Genomic DNA, 23,715 nt, shown 5'->3' with positions numbered 1-23,715 from the left:
AAAATTTCATACATCTCTATGTCTATTTGTATTTCCGTTCAGTAGGACATTGTCTCATAAAGTTGTACTTTATTTTTTTTTTTTTAAAAAGACACATTTATTCAGCATCATGATTAGACTGTTACAATTAGCAATCAACAGCATGGGTGCAAAAAGAAAAATCTGCATTGAAACCTTGTGTTGGAATGCTTTACACTTTTCACAGAACAGAAACTAAAATAATGTGTTATACAATTAGTCACAAAAAGTCCTCGAGTTTTTTAACCATACATGTGAGTATTGTCTAAAACATGTCTTCTTTGTAGCAGCTAGGCCCTGCCACCACTGTGCTTGGTTGAGCTCACAAATCTGTTGTAACCTGTAGCATCCCTGTCACTTCTCTGGCTCTCCTCTCCTGCTAAGCTTTGTTTCCTGGCAATAATTAAAACCTCCTGCCACTGCCATAGCTACTGCTGCTGCTGGAACCACCACAGCCATCTTGGTTTCGTGGTTTGGTAAAGTACTGGCCTCCACCACCATAAGGGCCAGAGCTTCTGCCTCTAAAGTCTCCTCCTTTCATGGGTCCACAATTTGAAGATGGGTTGTTATTGCCAAAATCACTGTAGCTTCCGCCACCTCCAACATTGCTTCCATCACTACCAATTCCATTATAGCCCTCCCACTGCCACCATATCCTCCATCATCACGACTGCCTCGAAAGCCACATCGACCACTGACGTTTCCTTCACGACCAAAGGCATTCTCACCAAAACCACCTCCTCAACCACCACTGAAGTTTCCAGAACCACTTTGACCTCTTTGGCTGGAGGAAGCACTGGCCATCTCTTGCTTAGATAGGGATTTCCTTACGTCACAGTTGTGGCCATTCACAGTGTGGTATTTCTGAATGACGGTCTTGTCTACAGAGTCATGGTCATCAGAGGTTACAAAAGCACAGCCTCTCTTTTTGCCACCGCCTTGGTCAGCCGTGATTTCAATCAGTTCGATGTTCCCACACTGCTCAGAATCATCTCTTAGGTCGTGATCTTCAGAGTCTTCTTTAATACCACTGACACAAATCTTTTTCACAGTGAAGTGGGCACCAGGTCTTTGAGAATCTTCTCGAGACAGCCCTCTTTGATCCCACAACTTTTCCACCCGCCTCGTGCGGCCTTGCCTACATGGCTGCACCCACCTCCTCCACAGCGGCACAGGTGACAAACCCAAAGCCTCTGGAGCACTTGATGTTTGGGTCCCTCATCACCACACAGTCTGGGAGCGTTCCCCACTGCTCAGAATGGCTCAGACTCATCGGTTGTTTCAAAGCTCAAGCCTCCACTGAAGGGTTTCTGCAGCTGTGCAGGCTCTTTGGGAGACTGACTTACATATGACGACCACGGGAAGGGAGACTTCAATGATGCTTCCTCGGAGGCGTCCGCCCACAGAAAGGTATAAAGTTGTACTTTCAACTTATACATTTGGTCTCATCTATTTCTGATTCTTAAGTGATTAAATTCCCACAGTTAACTTCTTTCTAGAATCTTCAGCACCTCCCTAACATTGGTTCCTTACCTTAAAAAATGTATTTATATATGTAAACCATTCTAGTAACTATCAGATTTTTCTCTTATTGCTTAGTTTCTCCAAGGAATAATTATGCCCATTATTTCTATCATATCTTTACATAATCATCTAAGTTTTATCCTTACCTACTGATACTTTCCTTGCAATTACTAATCTCATGCCTAATTCCTATTTTCTTAAAAATCAGAATTCTTTTTGATTTTACTTTTGTTTTTGAAGCTGTTTTAGTTCAGGCTATGTATTTTACAGTAGATTTCTAATTTGGTTATTTGCTTCCAATTACTTTTACCCGTCCACTTTATTTTTTCACTATAGTGACAGAGTTACCCTTCCAAAAATTTGATTACTTCCAGGCTTAAGATCTAAATACCTGTAGAAAAGTCCATTGTATGCAACCCACACCAAAGTCTAGCCATGTGGAACTGCTCATTATTCTGGATCATGCCTTTTACTCTTGGTACAGATAGGTACATCTGTCTAAATTTCTCTTCCTTTTCTGCCTGACAAAGGGATACTATAACCTTGTGAGACTAGTTCAGATGTCACCTCTGTGAACCAGTCATTCCCAGCTCTCCAGTGTAGATTTAATCACTCCCTTTCTGGGAGTGCTCCTGTTACAGTGACACTTACCCGTACCATACCACTTATCACATATTATTTGTAGGTGGTAATGAGGGGTGGTTAACACTGTAACAGTTTGATCAAATCAAATATGGTGGAAGAAATGAGGTGTCCTCTCAACCTTGAACTTAGATATGGATTAGTTCCAAGGCCTTAGGTAGACTAGATTGTAGCCAAATCAATGGTATTTACATACTAAAAGATAAAATAATTTTTAGATAGATTTTTTTCTAAAGAAAGAGCATATCAGTTGGAAAGAAGTTTTATGAGGGAAGTCTAGAAAAACAGTTTAAATAGCCAGAATTGAACATATTTATCCAGAACTATTTAGGGTTGAGAGTATTTTACACTCTAGAGGGCTGTTCTGTGTATTTTTTAGACTTCAGCACTGCCTGAGTGAAATGCCTCTCAATGCTGCCTTTTACTCTCAGTCACTCTTTACCAAGCAGCCTGCTTATAATTTGACTTCCACTGTATCCTTAAGACAGTAATCGAATGGAACACTTAGTGAATTTGAATATCTGATCCATGGTAGTTTGTTTGACTGTAAATTAATTGATAAAACTCTTCAAACTGATTATTGCCAGTCTGTCTCATGCAGATTGGTTGTATCAGCACAGCATGTTTTTTGTGTGTTCTGAAAAGCTGAGGGTGCAGCCAAGGTTGTGTCCTTGGCAGGCCTGTCTGAGGCTTGTTAGTCCATTTTCTTGATATTCGTCCTTCAATCTACAGCTATCCTGTCAGTGACTTTAGGATACTACCAATCATCCAAACTAAAACATCCTGAAATAAACTTTAAGGCATTCCTCAGTTTTATTCTACAGTTGTTTTGCTTTATGTTCTGTCACACTCAAAGTTTGATTGGTTTTCTTTTTATCCTTTTCTTTCCTTTTTAGTTTCAACCACTTCTACCTTAGTCTTAGGTTTTTCTCTTCAATTGATCAACATGTTGCTATGTGTTACTTTCTTTATATGTTACTTGCATTGTTTCATCCTCCTACCACTGCCTGTTGAAGTCTTTCAAGGTGAGCTTTTTAAAAACATCAGCTAAATGTGTCCTTTTGGTTTTAATGACTCAACAATGTAAAATTCTGTCTTTATCTTATTTCTCACAATTCTTTATCATATACTAAAGTCTGCTTTGGTTGAGATAGACTTTTTGCTATTCCATAGTTGCTGTTCACATTTGCTATTTAGCTTGGAATTCCTTTCCTTATACTCTTCATTTGTATGATTTCAATTTCCACCTTAATTCTCATATACTCTATGTAACTTTTATATTCAATTTTTAAAATGTCTGTAACCCTTTGTTCATAGTACTATGAAATTTTGTGCTGCAATATTATCTTAATGTATTTGTTGTTGGCTAATATGAATTTTCATATTAAGTCTGTTAAGACAGATTCTTTTGCAGTAATGCCATTCATTCATTCATTCATTCATTCTTCAACAGATATGAAGTGCCCTGCACTGTGCCTTGACTTATTGTAAGTGTCACTGTGCTACATATTTGTGATACAGCAGTCAGTAAAACTCAAAAATCCTTTGTCAAGTTCCTGAAACAGCTAGCAAGATATTGAATGCATGTTACACAGACAGCCAGTATTTGTTAAATTAAATTTTTATTTGCTTTTCTTATTTATAAGTATAAATAATTTCTATAGTGACATAATTTGGATTTGCAGTGATTTTTTTACATTGTTTGAGACCCTAACTCATTCATCACATAATATATAATGTTTTATAGCTATAACCAAAGTAAGAGAAGCTGCACCCCTACTTCATACAGTACTGTTCCTACCTTTAGTACATGTCATCCCCTCCTACCTGGGCAGTTGCCTTAGTGCTGCTGGGCTGTCCTTCATCCATTCTTTATAGGTTGTCCAGAGAGATTCTTCTTGCATACTGATCTGATCATATCACTTTTCCTGGGTTTCCGATTGCCTGTGTGTTAAATTGTAAACCCATTAGTTTTGCCCTTCAGTATCTGGTTTGAACCTACTACCATCCCATTTGAAGCAGATGTCACTGATGGTTCACCAAACTGAGTCCATTGGGTCTTGACTCATGCTTTACCTTCCAAAATGCCCCTTCACAGCTTTTTGCCCTTAATGATTTCTACTTTTGCTATGTTCTCATAGAATGCTCTGCCTGTCTTCTCATCATTTTGTATTATAATGGTCCATTTACTCTCCTAGTGGACTGGTTGCTCATTGATGGCAAGGACTGCTGTTTATCCCTATTGCTTGCAAGTGGTCTGATGCTCAGCACATGTAGTTTTTTGCTCAATAAATGTTCATCAAATGCACTGAATCAACTTAGTGGAAAAAGTATTAGTTGGAAATTAAGGGTCTGGGTTCTGGATAAGTCTGTAATTGGGTAGTTCTGTGATCTTGAGTGTCGGACTCTAATTTCCTTATTTGTAAATTGTTTAGAGATGGTTTGTTTAAATGCTCAAAGTTTGAATTCTAAGTTTTATGTGAATTTAGGTTGAAATAACAAAATTTAGACCTTTAAATTATTTGAGCATCTCTAAGAAGGCTGTGTCAACATGTCTAGCTATCAGTAAAATAAGCAAATGGTAAGAAACAAAAAATAGGAAGGTTATTGAGTAATATCCTCTTTTTCTCCCTTCTAACTTATTCATGAGGTGATAACTGGAACCAGTTTGGGTGGTCTGAGTCCCAACTATGTTTATAAATATGTCTTCTAATAGTAAACAATGTCTGCTTTGTTTTAGTCTGCTTGTCCGGAGAGCTAGTTTAATGAAAAAAGACAAAATGTCAAGTTCACTGAAAACACAATATTCCAAGTTAGAATTTTAAAATTGCAGCCTGTTTGCATTTAAGTTTGGGGAATTTTGTTTTCAGTATTGACAAGCAAGATAAAATATTGCTATTTGATGTATTTTATTTCTTGGAGAACTGTTTAATTTTCCTTGGTAAATAAAAAAATTTAACTTACCTAGAAATGATTACTGACAAAAATTGAAATGATCATTCCTTTAGAGACTAAAGGCAAATATCTCTTTCATGCTCTTCATGGTCTCAGGTTAATAGATGTGGAAAAGATTGAAGCCTAAGTTTCCCTAGTGTTCACCCTTCTTGGGTGCTTATGAGCTATTTCATACGTGACTTTCCCCAGTCCCAGTTATGAAGAGAATCAGGGGTCTAGGGGCAATGAATCCAAACAGAAACCATCTCTTTGGTCAAGTTAGTGTTTTGAAGCGTTAATAATACCGTTAAGGCCACTTGAATCAATGACCCATATGGTTGTGTGTTTGAGACTTCCGCCAGGGTGGTCTTTGTAGCTTCACTGCTTCTCTGTCCAGTATAACAGTTTTCTGTTGTGAAATTTATGTTTGTTTATAGTTAAGTTTATTTAAGCATTCTCTTTTAATTAAATTGTAATGGAAAATATTCAGGAAATTTGACTTTTAACTGAAACATTTAAAAAATTCTGCTTTTGTATAAACTTATACATAGATATTAAGTTGGGCAGTGAAGTCAGGTTATTGGAATGGTTTGCTTTTAAGTTTCAAATAGTTTTATCTCTTAGTTAATGAATTGAATACTTTATGTTTTTATATATTAATCTCTGGCATGTACACTGTAATTGTCAATTGCATAGTAATGTCTCAAAAGTTGATCTAAGTTTAGTATTAATGTATTAAATTTATAATATATAATTCTGTAAAATGATTGCCATTTTGAAAATATATTCCAAAGATTATTTCCTAAATCAATATTGAAAGGAATAACTTTGGTGAAGTGTTTTCCACATAATTTAAAAATTACCTCTCCAAAAGTTTAGGTAGATTCCTGTATCAGGATAAAAATGACATTTTCTTTCAATAGCACATATATAAAGAGTCTTCTAACAGAAGATACATACATTCTAAGAAAGATTTGTTGGCTTCTATTAGAAAATTGGAAGAAGACTTCCATTAAATAATTATTTAGCACAGTACATACTTGTAGATGAGGTTTTGAGAAAGTATTTCAGCTTTATTTAAAAAGATGAAAATGACACAGTGAAGGAATGGAATGAGTTACACTTTGGCATTGAATGTTTTTTAATCAAACACTAACTACAACACTGATAATATGCCAGCTATATTATGGTGTTCGCCTTTCTCGACATTGGTCTCTTCTTCCTTTGCCTCCATATTTAATTAGTCTCTGAATTCTGCAACAGTATCTTCGTAACACTTCTCTTCTGAGTACCTTATCATTTCTGGTCTGGATTATTGAGAAACCTAGTTGATATTCCTAATTCTAATCAATCCAGTTTGCTGATTTTTGTTTGTTTTGCCTTCACATACCTCTTCAATAGTGCGTCTATCAGCAATATCTCATTAGGCTTATTGATTTGGAGTAAGAGAGGAGAGTTATGGCAAGATGCCGCTCTTCCTCAGTTCGTCACATTTCATCATATGTTCCAGAATAGTCTTTCTGAAATGCCATTTAGTAATATCTGTAACATTTATTAGTTGTGACTCGGATATAATTTGTTATTAAAGGGTGTACATTCTAATAAATTGTTACATGTTTGTGAGAGATTGTACTAGATGACCTTGAAGATTCTGTGATATTATCACTTCTTTCAAGACTAGATTGAAGTTCACTTTGTTCACAGAACTTTCTCTGACTGAAAAATTATCCTTTGCTTTTAAGTCTATAATCTCAAATACACCAACCTTCTGACATACTTGCTAATATATTTCTTGTCCTTGTTCTGCCTGAAAGAGTTCTTTGTAATGGCATTCATTGTATGGAGATTGCAGAACTTCTATCACAAACTACACAGAAAATGGGATAGTAAATTCGAGTGATAGGAAATGTGAAAGAAAAAGGTAAAAATGTAACCTTTGATGTTAGGTGAATATAAAAGTGGTCTGAGCCTTAACCCAATTGGTAGAATTTAAGGCATTAAAATATCCACAGTAAAACCATAGCTGAGGTAGTTTCAAAGACATTTTAAAAACAGTCCTGTTTAAGAGCCATTTTTACTTACTTTTTTTTTTTACTTACAACTGTATATGCTTGTTTCTCTTTTTAAATTAAGCATTTGGTCTTTTGCTAATTGATTTATGAGAACTTTATAATATCTAATAAGTAAAATATCTCTTTGTGATGTTAGTTACAAACGTTTTTTCCCAGTTAGTTTTTTCACATTGTATGGCTTCTCTATACAGAAATTGATTCTTTAAAATTAATAAACTTCATCTATTAGGGCAGTTTTAGGTTCACAACAAAATGAAATAGAAAGTACAGGGAGTTCTTGTATACCTCTGTCCTTACACATGCAAAACTACCCCACTGTGAACGTCCCACAGCATAGTGGTATATTTGTTGGAATGATGAAAAACCGATCAAACAATTTGTTAAAATCAATTAAGTTTGATCTTTCAATTTATTTTCGTAGTCCTTTTTTATCTTTTGGACTGATACTTTTTGAAAGGCCTTTATTCTTGATATTAAATGTTATCCTGTAATAATAGTGATAACAATGACAATAACAACGAATAGTATTAACTCATATTAACTTCTTACTCTGTACCAGGCACAGTTCCTCACCACAGCTTGATTAGGTAGGTTGAATTATTAACTTCATTTTATAGAAGAGAAAGTAGAGGCACAGAATGTTTCAATTACCTGTTAAAGTTACACAGCTAGTAGATGGTGGATTCTATCCCAGGTAGTTTGGGTCCAGAGCTCATCCTTTTAAACCAATATGCTATACTGCTTTTAAAAAAACATTTTATATTCTTTATGTACTTGTTTGGTATATTAGGTTTGAGGTAGGAATTCAACCTTATTTTTGGATGGCTTGGGTAGAGGAGGAGCCACCAAAGAGGAGTTAGAAAGAATTGATTGTCACCATGGGAGTAAAGCCATGGATGTGGTAGACCTCCAGGGAAACTGCTGAGATTTAAGATTAGGAAATGTAATTTGGCAAGATAAAGTGATTTTGGTGGTAGGTGTTTAAATGGAATGGGCTGAAGCAGAAGTCAGATGGGAACTGTTGGGTATGAGAAAATAGAAGCTGTGAGAAAAAGTCTTTTGAAAAGAGGCTGTATGAGGAGGGAGGAGAGCTGTAGAGTAAGGGAAGATTATTGTTATTTTTTAGAAAGATGAAAGAAATTTACAGATGTTACAATGCCGATAAGAAGCATTTAAATAGAGGAGATTAAAGAAGATACAGGACGGAAGTTATTCTGTGGTTGAGGTTCATGAAAATCAAAGTGAGGAGAAGCTCTGCAGCACAGATGTAGGGATTTGCTTTGTATAGAAATGTTCTTTTATTTCTAGAGGGTGTGGTAAAAGACGTGCAGATATAAGTGATTGAGAGCTTGTTCGTGGCAAGTGATAGTTCCCGTTTGTTGGTGTGTATTTTCTCTGAAGTAGGAGTCCTCTACTGCGCTGAGAGTTCAAAGATTGAGGGCGGTTGGGGGTGTGAAGAAAGGAGGTTTGAAGTTTAGCTATGGAGAGGAATTGATGAGGAAAAAAACTAATGGGATTTTTGAACATGGTTGAAGGCCCACCCGCTGGAAGTTGGTGAGGACAGCATGAGTTAAATTTTATTTTCTAGTGACTTTCAGGCCATCACACTTAATATAATTAACACTCTTTAATCATTCACTATCACCCTAAAATTAAAAAATAGTCGTGCTACTTTTAAAACTTGCCCAGTTAGTGTTTTATGAGTTGAATAGAATAAATTTGGAGAAAGATGGAAAAAATCACTGCTTTTCACTTCATTTTGATACTTTTAAATAATGGAGAACAGTTCTTGAATAGATTCTGAATGTGTGTGCTGATTCATTTAACTTTTGTTCACATGGATGTCACCCGTGGGTAACTTGCAGAGGATTATAAGATGAAATTGCATATTTTAAGTTTAAACTTATGTGGTCCTGAATGCCTAAATGCCAGAATAATACATGTTTTAATAGTAAACTCATCTTTTTTAAAGTATAATTTTCAAAATGTATGAAGTTTTCCAGCAATGTCCTCAAATCTACATTCATTCATTGTTAAACTTGTTTTTTTTTTTTTTTGTTTTGTTTTGTTTTTACACAGGGTGTAATAGGTATACAGCTGGTTGTTACGATGGTGATGACCAGTGTCATGCAGAAGATTATACCTCACTATTCTCTTGCTCGATGGCTACTCTGTAATGGCAGGTAAGTCAAGGATAGGCTGATTGTGACTGGGCACTTTCAAATCTCTATTTACTTTACCAGTTTGATTAACTTCCTAGATAGTTAAGCATTAATTCCTGTTTTCTAAAAACATGGCAAAGGAATGTCATGAGAAAAATTTAGCGCTCTTATTGTTCTTACGTGAGATATTAGTAGTTTATCTGATTAGCACAAAGGTGATAGGGTCATGGTCAAAAATTCAGAACCTCCCCTTCCCTGTCCCCTTTGTCCGTGGCCACTGAAAATAACATAACTTTACTACGTACTTTTTTAAAAAGTTGGTCAGCAAAAGGGTGAGACTGTAAATTGAAATGCTTAAATATTTTCACCATTGTTAGAAAAAATGACTCAAAGCATATGTCCTATTATTATTGATGGCTCAGTTGAGAGTTTATTATGAGTGCAGTGTTCTTTGTTTTTCTGCAAAGAATTTTAAACTTAATTTAGCAAGGAGGAGGTTATATTATTTTGTAGGCTTTTAATTTTGCCTACTATCCCCACACCTTCACAAAGGAGCTAAGTTGTCTTGTTGAAATTTGTGTGGTAAAATGATAAAAGCAAAAATAAAGACGATAAATATAGAACATAATAGCTAGGCAAAAGTAGGAAAACTATCCACACAGAAATACATGCCAAAATCCTGTGTAATTATGAAAGGTAAGTTACAGATTTGGTACTAGGCCTATAGTTTTACTCTAATTATTCACCTCCAATAAATAACCAAACTCTGTTACTGATTTGTATGTCTGTTTTCTTTGTTTAGATTGTTAGAAAACAATCAATAGCTCTCGTCTTCGTAATGATTTCACATACTGCAAGATAAATAATAAACCTTTAAGGGCCATTCTATCCACAAAGCTTAAATTTACTCCATGGAACTTATTTTCTTTAATTATTTATGTTCTTCCTCTGTATGCTTTATACTTTTTCCGTATCAGTGCTTAAATACAGAAAAATATTATTCAGACTGCTTAAAAGATTTTTTGAACACTATTATATTTGTGTGTGTGTGTGTAATGTGTGAGAGAACAGCTGCTTGAGGATGTATATTAATAAAATAAATAATGACTAAAGTTATAGTAAAGTTGAAAACCTCTATCAGAGCTATTAACAAGTGCAATATCTATCCCCTGTAACGAGTTGTTAATATGTAGGGTCATGCCCTGTGTAATCTTGTTTACTTTTTTTGCTTAGCAAAAACTTTTTCTATAGGTCATGAAAGGGTAAACATCAGCTAGGAAAATTATCATTTATTCTAAATAAATGGAATCTGAATAAATAGACTTGATAAAATGATACATTAATGTAGCCTTTTCTCTACTGAGAACTGCACATTTCTAGATAGTTTATGATCAGACTCCAGTGAGATGTCTAGATCTCTTTTGGCTGTAAAGATCTTGACAGCCTTGTCACATTTTCATCTATAGGCAATTTCCATGTTCTTACATAACTTGATTTCCATTTGTTTGTATAAAACAAATTTATAGGTAAAAACTAAAATTTCACAGATGAAAACTTAATTCTCTTTGTAGTATTCAAACAATGTATTATATTTAAAGTCTTCACTTTTTTGACATGTATGTGTCATAGGTATGTATACAGACTACTAATTTGATGGGGAGCTCAACCTTTAAAAATAAACATGAAGTTGATGTTTTTTGATATTCTTGATTTGCCTTTGTAAACATTATATTTAATGTTAATGCTCTCTCGAATTCCAAATCAGATTCCAGGGGTACCAATCAGCATTTTCCAGTAACGGTTACTCTTCTACTATAGTTACATTTCCTCCCTGTTTTGTTTTTTTAAGACCTTTCTTTAATGTTAATCCTGAAATGTTTAGATCATGAAGCCAAATTCTTAACTCCATTGAATAAAATCATTGATTTTTACTCTTTTGGATTACTGTTTTTACCAACTTTTTGTGATATAAAATGAAAGTTTTAATATTGAGAAAAATCTAAAAAAAAATTCTTACAAATTGTTCGTATAAATACTTATTGATCAGAAATGACAGTTTGCATTTTAAACCATATGATGCTGCTGAGTTGAAGATGGAGAAAGATCTGAGGGCATTCTTTATCATTTAAGGGAAGAGGCCCTTGAGGACTTGTTAAATTATAAATGGTGTAGGATGGCTTGGGAATGACTATATTGCATAGAACTATTTAATACAACTATTCAAGTGAATATATGTGTAGATACCTCAATGGGTTAGTCGTAAGTATGACAGAAGAAACTTCTTTTTAGTTTCTCTGTATGTCTTAATATTTATTCCACTTGTATCATATCTTTAAATTGTAATATTCATATTTTTCATAAAACTTACGGCTTCTCTTTTTGTATCATACAAATTAATTTGTTTATATCTCTCATCAACCACTGTCTCTTCTGAAATGGAAGGTTTCAAACAGCACTTGATTCTATTATGTTGACTTAATGGAGTAAGCCTGCCATTTTCCTGAAGTAATAAATACCTTGAAGAAATAAACATTGTTTGCTTAAAAATAGCAGCCCTGTGATTTTTTTAATATAAAAAAATTGACTCATTTTTTGGCACTTGTTAAATAGCATTTATATATTGCTGTTAACTATTGTAGATCTAGTTAAAAAAAAAAAAAAACTTTATAGTCTTTAGCCTGGTTATTTCTGCTACCTCATTTGGATCTGTGCACTCTGAGCTAAGTAGGAGAGGAGATGGGTTGGGGTATGTTATGACTCAGACATCGCAATGTCTGAATTTAATAAAAGTGTCTCATTCAATTTCTTCAGACAGGAATGAGGGTCACATGGGGGAATCAGAGTGTGTTTGGGCAGCTCTCCAGAAAGATCATTCACAAAATGGTGTTTCAAGGATTCAGCAATCCTTCCAAGTGGTGACTTATGGTTTCTAAGCTGCTTCTGTTTTGTGGCTCCTCTGTTTCTCCTGCTACCTTGGAGTCCTGCGTTAGAGGCTTTGCCAGTTGGCAAGTAAAGAGAGAGGGAGGGAATATGGATCTTTCAGGAGAATCTAGGGGCCTAGCTTAGAAGTAGATGTATCATTTCTGCCCACATTACATAAGCTAATGCCCTATGACTAGTTAAGCCCAAAGTGCAAGCGTGGCTGGGAAATGTAGTTTTCATTTTACCTAGGAATTAAAAGCAGGATTGGTGAGTATCTAGTTCTCTGCTGTAGGTGATATTGTCTCCATTTTTACAAATGAGAATACAAGTTTTAACTTCAGTCACGTTCACATACTGAAAAATGAAACAGATCCAGGCTTCTTACCCTGGAAATCTGATTCACGGTCTAATATTTATTTGATTTTTGGCTGCTCATCCATTCCAGACCTTGTCCTGGAACTGACATACTTGAACAGTTTTGAATTTGGTGGAGGTAAACTTTTCTACAACTACTGTGACTTCTATTGGCAGTTTCCAGAGTACTTTATTTAAGATTTTCCTTTTTTATCTTTTTTTTCATAGCTGTACTTAGTTTTAGGAAAAATTATCTTCAGATTATAAATAGCATATAGTTTCTCTTTGCTTAATGTAGTCTTATGGCTTCTCTATGACTACATAGCCACCTTTTTATTCTAAACTAAAAAGGCACATCAGCCCTGATTTTGATTACCAAAAGCAGGCTTAGTATGAAGTAAAGTTTAAGAAATATCTGTTGTTCAAATTATACCTCTCACCTCCCCATTTGAAATTAAATTTATTCTACATTACAAATTATAAATATTTTGTGTTCCACTCATCCATTTTTTTAGCAGAAAAATATTTTTCTTCTAGAAAATATTATCAGTTCTCTTCTTTTTTTACATGCCTTTTTATATAACTATCAGATTTTGTTGAAGGGATTCCTGCTTTAAGAAGAACCTAAGTAGCAAGATCTCTTCTGCCAAAACCAGTGAGCTCAACTGTGAAGAGTCTCGTTCTCTCAGATTGCCCTATTTCCCTCTCCCTCCCTCCCCAAAAGGAAGAAAACTCTTGGGAAGTTGGTGTTTCTGCACCTTTAGTGTGAACTGCTTTCCCTAAAGTAAGGAACACTTGTTTTAACAGTTGCTCAGATCACCTTAAGATGTTCTTTATCATGTCCAACATACCACTGATTTGTAGCCGAAATATTCTCTACTTTGTCTTGTAATGAAAGTTCCTTTTTGTTTTGAAGTTTGCTTGGCCCCTCTTTTCATGGAGAGGTAAGTGATAGGTTACTTACATTCTTTGTACATTTGAGTAGTGGATTTTGCATGAGGAGTAGGATCTTGCTTTTTCTCCATAATAATTTCCTTGCTGAACCTGCTTTCCATTTTCCTGATTGTTCAGCTCAAACCTTTACGCATTTTTCTCTACCCCTCTGTCTCCCTAGGCTCTTACTTTGGTCTGCAACTTCCCTTCATATGTCCCTAATAGAAAATATGTTATGGTCAGATTTATTCTGATTTTGTCTTATCCAGAATTGGGTAAAAAGGGTGGAACAACACTTTCACATTCGATTGCTCTAATTCTTTTTGCCTGTTCTCTCTTTTGCATGTTGCCTGATTCACAAATCTGCAAGTTCCCTTTGGTGAGAGAAAACAACTACTCAAATGCACAGTAGATGGGACCTATGACCTAAGGGAAAGGTTTAAACCTTCAGCTTCTATCCTTACGGAATGCCTGAGCTCTTGCTCTCCTTGTCTTAATTGTCTTAACTTCCCGTTCCAGAATGTCATGATATTCTATTAAAATTTCCAATAATTAACAGGCTACGATACATACATACATATATATATGTGTGTGTGTGTGTGTGTGTGTGTGTATATATATATACACATATATACACACACACACACACACACACACAATATTTTAGCTGCTTGTACTGAAAGGTTTTCTAAGTTTTAAGTGGTATTTGTTTTCTCAAGTTTTTTTTTTACACTTGTCAAAATTACGGAGATTTAGAATGGAGACTCAAGCTGTCTTTAGTACAAAACCTATGTTTTGTACTCTGAAATAGAGTTTTGTATGATTATTTATGTATTAAAGCTTTTTAACTTGCTCTCAGTACTGGATTTTTCTTTATTGTTCGTGTTCAGAATTCCATTATAAATTTCTGAAATTTTTATTTCTGAAAAATTTTAAAGTGGTTTGCTTCAAATTATAGTACTGCTTAAATTTTTTAAAGAGCAGGGGCCAATACATTCTACATTTTCTGATACATTTTTTTTTTCAGTGCTATTGAACTGCTTTAGTAAGAAAGGTCATATTTTGCATAAGAGATTTATACAAGAAAATTATTGAAAATTATTTCATAATTTTGTCATATGTATCACGAGGTTGGCTTTATTATCTGAGACACTGCTGACAATCTGAACATAAGTGAAAAAAGCCACTGAATAACCAAGGTAAATGTCAAACACTGAAATCAATACATTTAAATGTAAGAGGCTCTTTTTTGAGATTTTGTTATACTTTTATTGTTTAAGAAGTTTATTTTTTTCTATTACAAAAACAACACATCTATGATGTAGAAAATGATGGCATACTGATAAAAAGGAAAAATCAGAGGTAATGGACTGTATTCCCACTGGCCAAAGATTGTCTCTGTAAATTTTGTTGTATTTCCTTCTAATGTTTTCTGTTCATATTTTCTCTTAATGGTTGTGAGTTTATATTGTGTATACAACTTTACATCATGTTCCTTTTACTTAACATATTAACATAAAGCATTTTTCTCTGATTTTTTTTTTGTAACCATTAACTGCTACAGAGAATCTAAAGCTAATAAACTTTTGTATCTGTCTTCCAAACCTATATTAGAAAGGTATAGTGCAGCAGTTATAAGCAGATTACAAATCATTTTGCTGAGATAGTTATTCCAAATAATAGGAAAGGAGAAGACGAAAAATTGAGACTAGAGCTTAAAGTATAGTAGATGGCAACCATATGGCATGGAATCAAACTGTAGAAGTACTGACTCTTAAAAAAAATGTGCCACTGTACTTCATACAGGTTTTCCTTTAAATTCATGATCTCAAACTTTGGCTGGCCACTCTACTCTGCCTGGTAGTCTTTGTGTGCTCCACTGGTAGACAGCTTTTTCAGCCCAAATCCTTTCTCCTCAAACGTCATGCGTACCCGCTTCAGCCTCACTCTAAGCTCTTGAAACTAGAGTCCATACTCTAATCTTCACATCACCAAACCCACCCCAGTTATACGTGCAACCCTTATTTTGTTTCTGAGTTTATATTTTTAATTTTAGCTTGTGATGAAAGTATCCTTTTTGTCAGAGCCCAATTTCTGCGCTTGTGCTCTGTACCCCGTTCCCTCTAACCTTCACCCAGACTTTGCTCTTTGGCTAGTCCCTCTCTTCTCTGTCATTAATTGTTTTATTTCTGTTGGATTATTTCTGTTAATACACACACACACACACACACACACACACACACACACACACACACTTTAAAAAAGAAGGATCTCCCATTAAAAGCAATAGCAACAATAAATAAAAAAGAGTCACAGACCTGGTTGCCTCCCTTGCTCCTTTAAAGCAAAGCCCTTTTTATAGCCATTCCTTAGTTTTGGCCTTATTTCCCTGTTTTCCTTTATAGTCAAATTTGTTACATTCATTGTTTTCGTAAACTGTATTTTCTCATTTCCTTATTAGCTATTTAGCCTTCTGGTATGTTTTATTTTCTCCTTAAGTGATCTTATTAATTCCTGTAGATTTAAATAACACAATTATATAATGACCTCAAGTTATCTCTGAATTATAGATTCTAATATACAGTTGCCATCTTGATATTGTAACTTGATGTCTCATAGGTACTTAAACACTTATGTTTAAATTCTTGATTTCTTCCTGCTCTATCTACTCCATCTCAGAAAATGTACCCTCTTCCTCAAATTGGAAATGTAGGCGTCATCCTTCATTCCTTACTTTTTTTCACTCCCTACCTTTAGTCCGTCAGTAAGACGTGTTGATTGATTCGATGTCAAAATATATCTCCCTGTTAGTCTTGCAGTCCTCTAACTCACAGAGCAGCAAAAGAAGTCTTAAAATGTAAATCAAGTCCTTTCTCCTGCTTTGAGACCATTTCTTTGGCATAAAATCTAAAGTCCATACCATGACCCAGGAAATTTTGTATGATCTGTTCCCTTACTTCTCTAGCCTCCCTCATGTGTTTCTCCTTGCACTGGTGCTCCTGCCTCACTGGCCTTTTGGTTACTGCAGTGTTCTGTGCTTTCTTTCACGCCTTTCTATTTTTGGACATGCTGTTCTCTGCGTAGAATGCTCTTTCCCTCCACTCTCATCCTATAGGTTGCTGGGTAAGTGTCATTTCAGAGAGGTTTTTTCCTCTCTGAAATGTCCTACTATGTCCTACTAATAATGTCCTACTTATAATATATAATATAACAATATTATAATATTATAGTAATGTCCTACTTATAACCTAATAATGTCCTACTTATGTCTCTCATTCACACTACTTGTTTGGTTCCTTTGTGTGGTATCCAGTTTATGATTTTTTGTCATATTTTTCATTGGTTAAATTCTGCCCCAACTGGAATACAAGCATCAAGAAATCAGGGACTTATGCTTTACTGTGTGTGATTATATCTCTGTTGCTTAGCAGAGTACTTGACCACAGTGGACTCCATAAATATCTGGTGAATGAATGGATGGTAGATGAGTAACAGACTAGAAGTGGCCCTAAGAGCACCTGGCATCCTCAGATTCCAGCCTTGAGCAAATAATTGTTAGTAAAGATGACCTGAGTTGTCCGATAAGAAGTATAATAAATGCAATCAATTTTAGAGAAATGGGTTCACAAATTAAGGTTAAACAATTTTGAGTATATTTAAAAAGTAGAAAATGTAAGGGTCTTAACAATATTTTATTATTCTAGGGCTCCAAATGTAACGTAAGTTTTCTTATATTAGTTTCTTATACAATTATTTATTATTTCTCAAACCTAAACAACTAATTTTAGTCTATTAAATGGAGTATTGTTTAAGTGTTCCAAATGTTATGCACTCAATTCCTATCATTTGTGGATTCTATATTGTGATTTGACTACTTGCTAATGATTGTTTGTAAAAGTTATTTATTAAAGCACAGTAAAATCCGCAATTGTGATGCTTTTGAAGTTGTTTATAAACATCCGCAAAGTGGTGAAAAATTTCAGTGGCCCTGTGCCCATTTTCCCAGATGAGGCCTTATTGTTTCACCTTTCATATTGTAAACAGACGTCCTTTTCATGGTCTATTTAGTGCTCCATTTTTCAGTTTTGCTTTTTGTTGGTGACTTCACTATTTAAAATGACCCCCAAACATAGTGCTGAACAGCTGCTTGTGTTTTTAAGTGCAAGAAAGCTATAATGTGCATTATGAAGAAAATTTGCTACAAATATTCACAGGAAAATACTATACTTATGATTACAATTATTAGATAAGTTTAGTACAGGCATGAGTTACAGTGCTTTTGGCCATGAATTTAATATTAATGAATCAACAATATATAGTAAATAAAGTATCTTTAAATAGAAACACACATAAAACAAGATGACGAATTATTGGTTGATGAAAATGTGACCAGAGGCTTGCAGGAACCTAACCCTGTATTTCCCCTAGGAGGCATGAATGGTTCAGTGTTCGCGGCGACTTTATAGAACATAACTACCGCGAATTACGAGAATTGACTGTAAGTTAAAATTCTGGATTTCAGTGGAAATTTCAGGAAGTGCCTCCTCACCCATGCTAATTATATTATAGTTTAGGGACTTTTTGGGTAGATATATATTTTACTTTAAAACCCTTAAACTAAGAGGAGAACTGAATTCATTTTGGTTCAGTGATCCTTTTTGAGTACTTAGTATATACCAGTAACTGTACTAGTTTTGAAATAATACAAAAGCAAAGTCATAAAATCTTCACTCCAAGAATCTTTCAGTTAGGGGAATATTCCATTTTAACCTAACTGATTGATACCAGCTGCAATTAAATTTTGGTACTACCTGGTGTTAGCATGGACACCATAGATTAAAAAGAAAGTCCTCCATAAGAATGTCCAGGCTTCAGATGCCTGCTGCAAGTACTTGGGGTCCCCAAGCCACCCATGCTTCTAACAGCCAGCTAACTGTCTACAAATTAGGGCATTTTCACAAACCTCTCAGATTCGGTAGTTTGCTAAAATGACTAGAGCTCAGTAAAGTGCTATACTTATGATTACAGTTTTATTATAAAGATTACACACAGGATGAGGTTGGGGAAGGAGCATGGAGTTTTCCTGCCCTTTCCTGGTGGAGTCAGGGCATGTCACCCTCCAGGCACACCTGTATGTTGACCCTCCAGGATGCTCCTGAGCTTCAGTGTCCAGAGATTTTATGGAGTTTCATTAGGTATGGTTGGTCACGCAGGTAACAATGGCTACATGATTGAACTTAATCTCCAGCCCCCTCTCCTTCCATCCTGGAGGTCACATGGCTGAACTCTAATCACAAGTGCTAGGGATTTCTGGTGACTAGCCTCTTGCACCCTGAGTCCCCTCATTAGCATAACAAAGACACGCACTATCACTCAGGAAATGCCTAGGGCTTTTGAAAAATATATATGTATATTCTTTTTTGTATCACCTGGAGACTGCCTTATGAGCAGTAAAAGGTAAATGTGGAGTTTGCCAGATTGGGGCCTAGGTATTTACAAGCAGAGAGAAGAATGTATTCCAAAACACCAAGGAATGAAATAATTTGTGAAATGTCATTTAGTCTAGGTAGAATGTCATGTTCAAAAGTGGAATTGTTGAAGGTGAGTCCAGTGAAGTAGACAGTCAGACTGAAAGACTGTGAAAACCGGAGCTCACAAACCCTATACACATTTGGGCCTTGCAATACGTGTTTTAACTTTAATGGCAATTTTCAAATATATACAAAGAGTAGACAGAATAACCTGAATATAATGAATATAATGAGATCCTGTGTAGCCATCCCAATTAATAACTGGTGGCCAATTTGTTTCATGTGTGTTCCCTTTCATCTCTCTTCCCCCCCTCAAATTTGATTTGTAGCAAATATTTCATAGGTATTTCAGTGTATCTCTAAAATATATGAGCTTTTAAAAAATTACTGTTATCCCATATTATTGCTGAAAATTTTAATAATTGTTTAACATCAAATATCCAGTCATTACTCAAATTGCCAGTTCTGCAGTGCTTTTACAAACAGCAAATCAGTTGCTAATATTCTTTTTAATTGGGATATTACACTTTAAGAATCTAGATTTTTGTATTTGAAACTTAGGAAGGTCTAGCAATACGAGGTGTATGTTTTTCTCTTACGACAGCAGGACCTTGGTGAAAGCCCTTGCCTAGCCTGCTGAGCTGCCTTCTCACTGCTTTACCCCTTGAGGAGTCTTGGAAAGGATTTTTTTTTTAATAGATTTTATTGGGGAATATTAAGGAACGATGTGTTTCTCCAGGGCCCATCAGCTCCAAGTCCAGTTGCCGTTTTCAGCCTTTAGTTGCAGGGCACGTAGCCCACCATCCCATGCGAGAGCTGAACCAGCAACCTTGTTGTTGAGAGCTCACACTTACCAACTGAGCCATCCGGCGTCCCTCTGGGGGCCCAGCGGCAGCTCCTTGTCTTCAAGCTAGTTGTGGAGGGTGCAGCTCACTGACCCATGTGGGAATTGAACCCGCAATCCTGTCTGTCAGACCTCACGCTCTAACCAACTGAGCCATCTGGACGCCCCTTGGAAAGGATTTAAATGGGCATATATTTTGTTAATATTTGCATTATGGAAAAATAACTAAATGTAGTATCAGAATGCATTTAGGAGAATGTCCTGGGGGGAGACAAGGATACCAGTTAGAGTCTTGCCATAGTCAGAGCTAGAATGGAAGATACCCTGAATGAAGGCCTAAACTAAGGGGAGCGGGCAAGTTTAGAATTTTAAGAGTTAAAGAACAGAATTAATGATAACAGGTGGAGAGGGCACATTGAAGATAAAACCTGAATCTCAGATTTAGGTGGCTGGTAGATGGGAAGTTCAAGTTAGACAGGAAATTGAGAATGAACAAATGGGTGCTTAGGAGGGAACAAATGATTGTTTGGATATTTTGATTGGGTGGTGGAGGTGAATGCACCCAACTGTTTGAGCCCTAACTGAAGAGGGTTAGATATCGCTAAGAGTAAAGGGTTTTTTAAATACAATGATTTACTCTAATTCTTAATACACATAAAGTTTGAGAATTCTTCAACTAAATTAAAGGAGGGAAAGAAAGGAAAGCAAAGCAAAGACTACTTGTATTTTTTAGGGCATTCAAAGGACTCTAAGACATATCAGTTCCTTTGGTGCAAATGAAGGGAAGAGTAGAGAATTTTGATGTGCTCTTGCAGCCTACCTGGAGAGTTTACCCGTTTACTTTTAATAGTAAGCCTGTATCATCTTAATATATGTTAATACATTGTTAGTTATAAGAAATATACCTACAAACAGTATTTTAGGGTCTGGCATCTAGTAAGTGCTCGATGGCTAGATTGAATCTGAATTCTTTTAAAGTTTAAGCAGTCATATCTGTTTCAGATTAGAATTTTTCACCTGATACTTTCTGAAGTTTCTTTACAAATAGGAAACTCAATAAATATTTGAAGAATACATGAATAATTCTGATGATTTTAATTGCCTTATTTAAAAGGATTCCTTTTTTCTTAGTTTAAGATGGTATCAGCATCCTACAGAAGAAGAATTAAGAATTCTTGCAGGGAAGCAGCAAAAAGGGAGAAGCAAAAAAGATAGGTAAGTTATATTGTTGAGCTTGTAAACTGTTAAATATTTGATACAATTTATGTAAATACATTTTTGTACTTTGGTTAAAGGAACATTTACCAATTATGCCATAAACAGTTGATAAATTTGAGATCAAAACTCATGATCTAAAATAATATTAAATCACACTTTAAAAAAAACCCCATATGTAGTAATCTAAGATACAAGCACAAAAGTGATGATTTTACTTAAGAATGGTAAATTTTATTCTTTGAAAACAAACAACCATCATATGAAAATTTAGTGGGAGGTTACCATATCTTTGCCCTACAGGTAATTTAAACATAACAGTTGGTTTGGGTTTTGCTACCAGTCACTATTATGATATGAGGCAAATTCACCTACTTTTGACCTCTCTTCATTTTTTTAAATAAAATGGGTGGGCAGTATAACTTCTTAGGTCCCATTCAGCTGTTGAATATTATTTTGATGTTTAAAGTTTATGAAGAAAACTGTTCACTAACCCTCACTAAATGGACCACAGCAGCCTCATCTGTGAAATGGAAGGACCAAACAGTAATTTTGAAGGCTCTTTCCAGCTTGAAAATTTTGTATCTGTATTTAAATTGAATTCTCAAGGAAAGCACTTGTTAATTTGCCTCTCTGAGTGGGCCTTAATTTCTTCAGTGGGGAAAGAATTCTTAGGACCTGAACTTGTTACTCTATTATAAAATGTCAGTGATAATAAACTGTCAAATTTTAAAAAATTAAAAAATTCTTTAAAATTTCATGATTATTTGCATGTAATTCGAAATTTGCAAAAAAAATTGTCATTTCTGATCTCACTACCATTTTCTTTTTCACTTATAATTACAAAAAACCTTGAAACTCATTGGAAGTTTAAACCCTTCTCTGAATTCCAATAGTTACGTTCTTTAATAAAATATTCCTATTTAATATTATAATTTCCAAAACACATTTGAACAGTTTTACATAGTCTGCCCAACATCCCTGATTAGCTATTAATTTAATTTATATTTTACTAGTGAAGTTTTTGATCAAAGATGTTAAAGGAGTTGGCGTGTTCACGTAACTATTGAGTCAGAATTATATGTTCCATCTCTGCCTATTCATATCTGCCATGTTCAACATTTGTAAAATTTAGTTATGTAGTAAAGTACTTATTTTACAAACTATTTGAATTCTTATTGTGTATGCCTTGTCAGTAATTCTGTTATTTTTCCAGTAATTTTTATATGTTGAAAATGCTTTACATTTACAAAAGGATGCACTAAATGATACTGTCTTGTTCCTAGTGACAACAATCTTTATTTGATTTATTGACATGAATTAATATTTTTACTGAGGTTTTCCCAGTTTATGTTTATTAAAGAATACATGCAAAATTGTTTCTTGGTATTGTAATTAATGTTATTGAAACTTAGTTTATTTATGTTTGTTTTTAAAAGGTAAATTTGGGAATGATGCATGTGCACCTGAAGAATTGTTTTCCTCCATCCGTAATTCTTAAAAGCTACTCTGAGTTGACCTTTCATGTTTCTGAATTTCTCATGCACATAAATCTTAATATATTTTTTTAACTATGACTTGTTTTAGCTACAGATCTGTTTACATGTATGTATGTGTATACATGTATAATTTCAAAGAGAAGTGCATTTTGTCTTCATTTGCTTTTACTCTTAGGCCTAAAAAAAGCGATGTTAAGTTGTCTTTAAATCTACAGAAGAGACAGTGGGATAAATGGGGTAAAATGCCCCGCTAGCAATTAAGATTTTTTTGTTCCTATTACTGGAGGTAACTCTTTCCCTGGTAATATGTATATTCACATAATAATTTACATCCACATTTTGTAGTCCCCTTTTAAAAACTTGCTTTTGAGTACCGTATCTCTTTTTTTATGAAATATTAGAAATCCTGCTTATTTTTCACTGTGAAATTTAAAACTTCATTTGTAATTAGTTTGATACAAGCACTTGGATAACAGTGTAGGTAACTTATTTTTTGTTTCACTTGTTTGATTTTTGTAGGAAATACAATGGTCACATTGAAAGTAAGCCACTAACCATTCCAAAGGATATTGACCTCCATCTAGAAACAAAGTCAGTTACAGAAATGGATACTTTAGGTAAGGGAAATCTTGGTAAAATGTTCTCTAAAACTCAGTTTTATATTATGCTAGTGAAAATGCTTTCATTTTTATCTATTGTGGTTAGACTTTTTGTTTGTTTTTCTAATCATTAAATTCGTTATACAGAATATGAAATCTTTCTCAGAGTTTAGAAGCTCAGGATGACTTGGTTGGAATTGTATTTCTCTTTCTATTCATCTAACTTATTGTAAGCATTATATTTCCCATTTTTCAGTAGAGGCTGACTTACATAAGTTTGTTACACAGTTTCTGTTTATTTTGAGATCATAGTCAGGTTTTCATTATTTTGAATTCGAGAGTTTTTGCTATCTTTGCCAGTCTGTTTCTTTTATAATGTGGCTTGCATAAATGCATTTGTATATTTGTATTGAATTACCTATATTTACAGTAATTCCATTTTGTGCTCATATTTAGTAGAAAAGAA

General features: G+C 34.7%; 1 protein-coding gene and 1 pseudogene across 4 annotated transcripts in view; one reads left to right on the top strand and one right to left on the bottom strand.

Moving 5' to 3' along the window:
• The window catches only part of TMEM161B (transmembrane protein 161B), a 73,301-nt gene that overhangs the window by 10,535 nt on the left and 39,051 nt on the right, over positions 1–23,715 (top strand). For 3 of the 4 annotated variants that reach the window (XM_033110268.1, XM_033110270.1, XM_033110267.1), the window contains exons 2-4: positions 9,270–9,373; positions 21,068–21,151; positions 23,170–23,267. In XM_033110268.1, coding sequence (XP_032966159.1) covers positions 9,270–9,373; positions 21,068–21,151; positions 23,170–23,267 — 286 coding nt within the window. Of the gene's footprint in view, positions 1–9,269; positions 9,374–16,140; positions 16,685–21,067; positions 21,152–23,169; positions 23,268–23,715 lie in introns of those variants that run through there. The other variant, XM_033110269.1, reaches the window with a different exon arrangement.
• On the bottom strand, positions 297–1,255 carry LOC117024770 (heterogeneous nuclear ribonucleoprotein A1-like; annotated as a pseudogene).

The sequence above is a fragment of the Rhinolophus ferrumequinum genome, chromosome 7 (assembly GCF_004115265.2).
Source record: "Rhinolophus ferrumequinum isolate MPI-CBG mRhiFer1 chromosome 7, mRhiFer1_v1.p, whole genome shotgun sequence".
NCBI classification, from domain to species: Eukaryota; Metazoa; Chordata; class Mammalia; order Chiroptera; family Rhinolophidae; genus Rhinolophus; species Rhinolophus ferrumequinum.
Note: the sequence above shows the minus strand (reverse complement) of the source record. Positions and strands in the feature narration are given on the sequence as shown.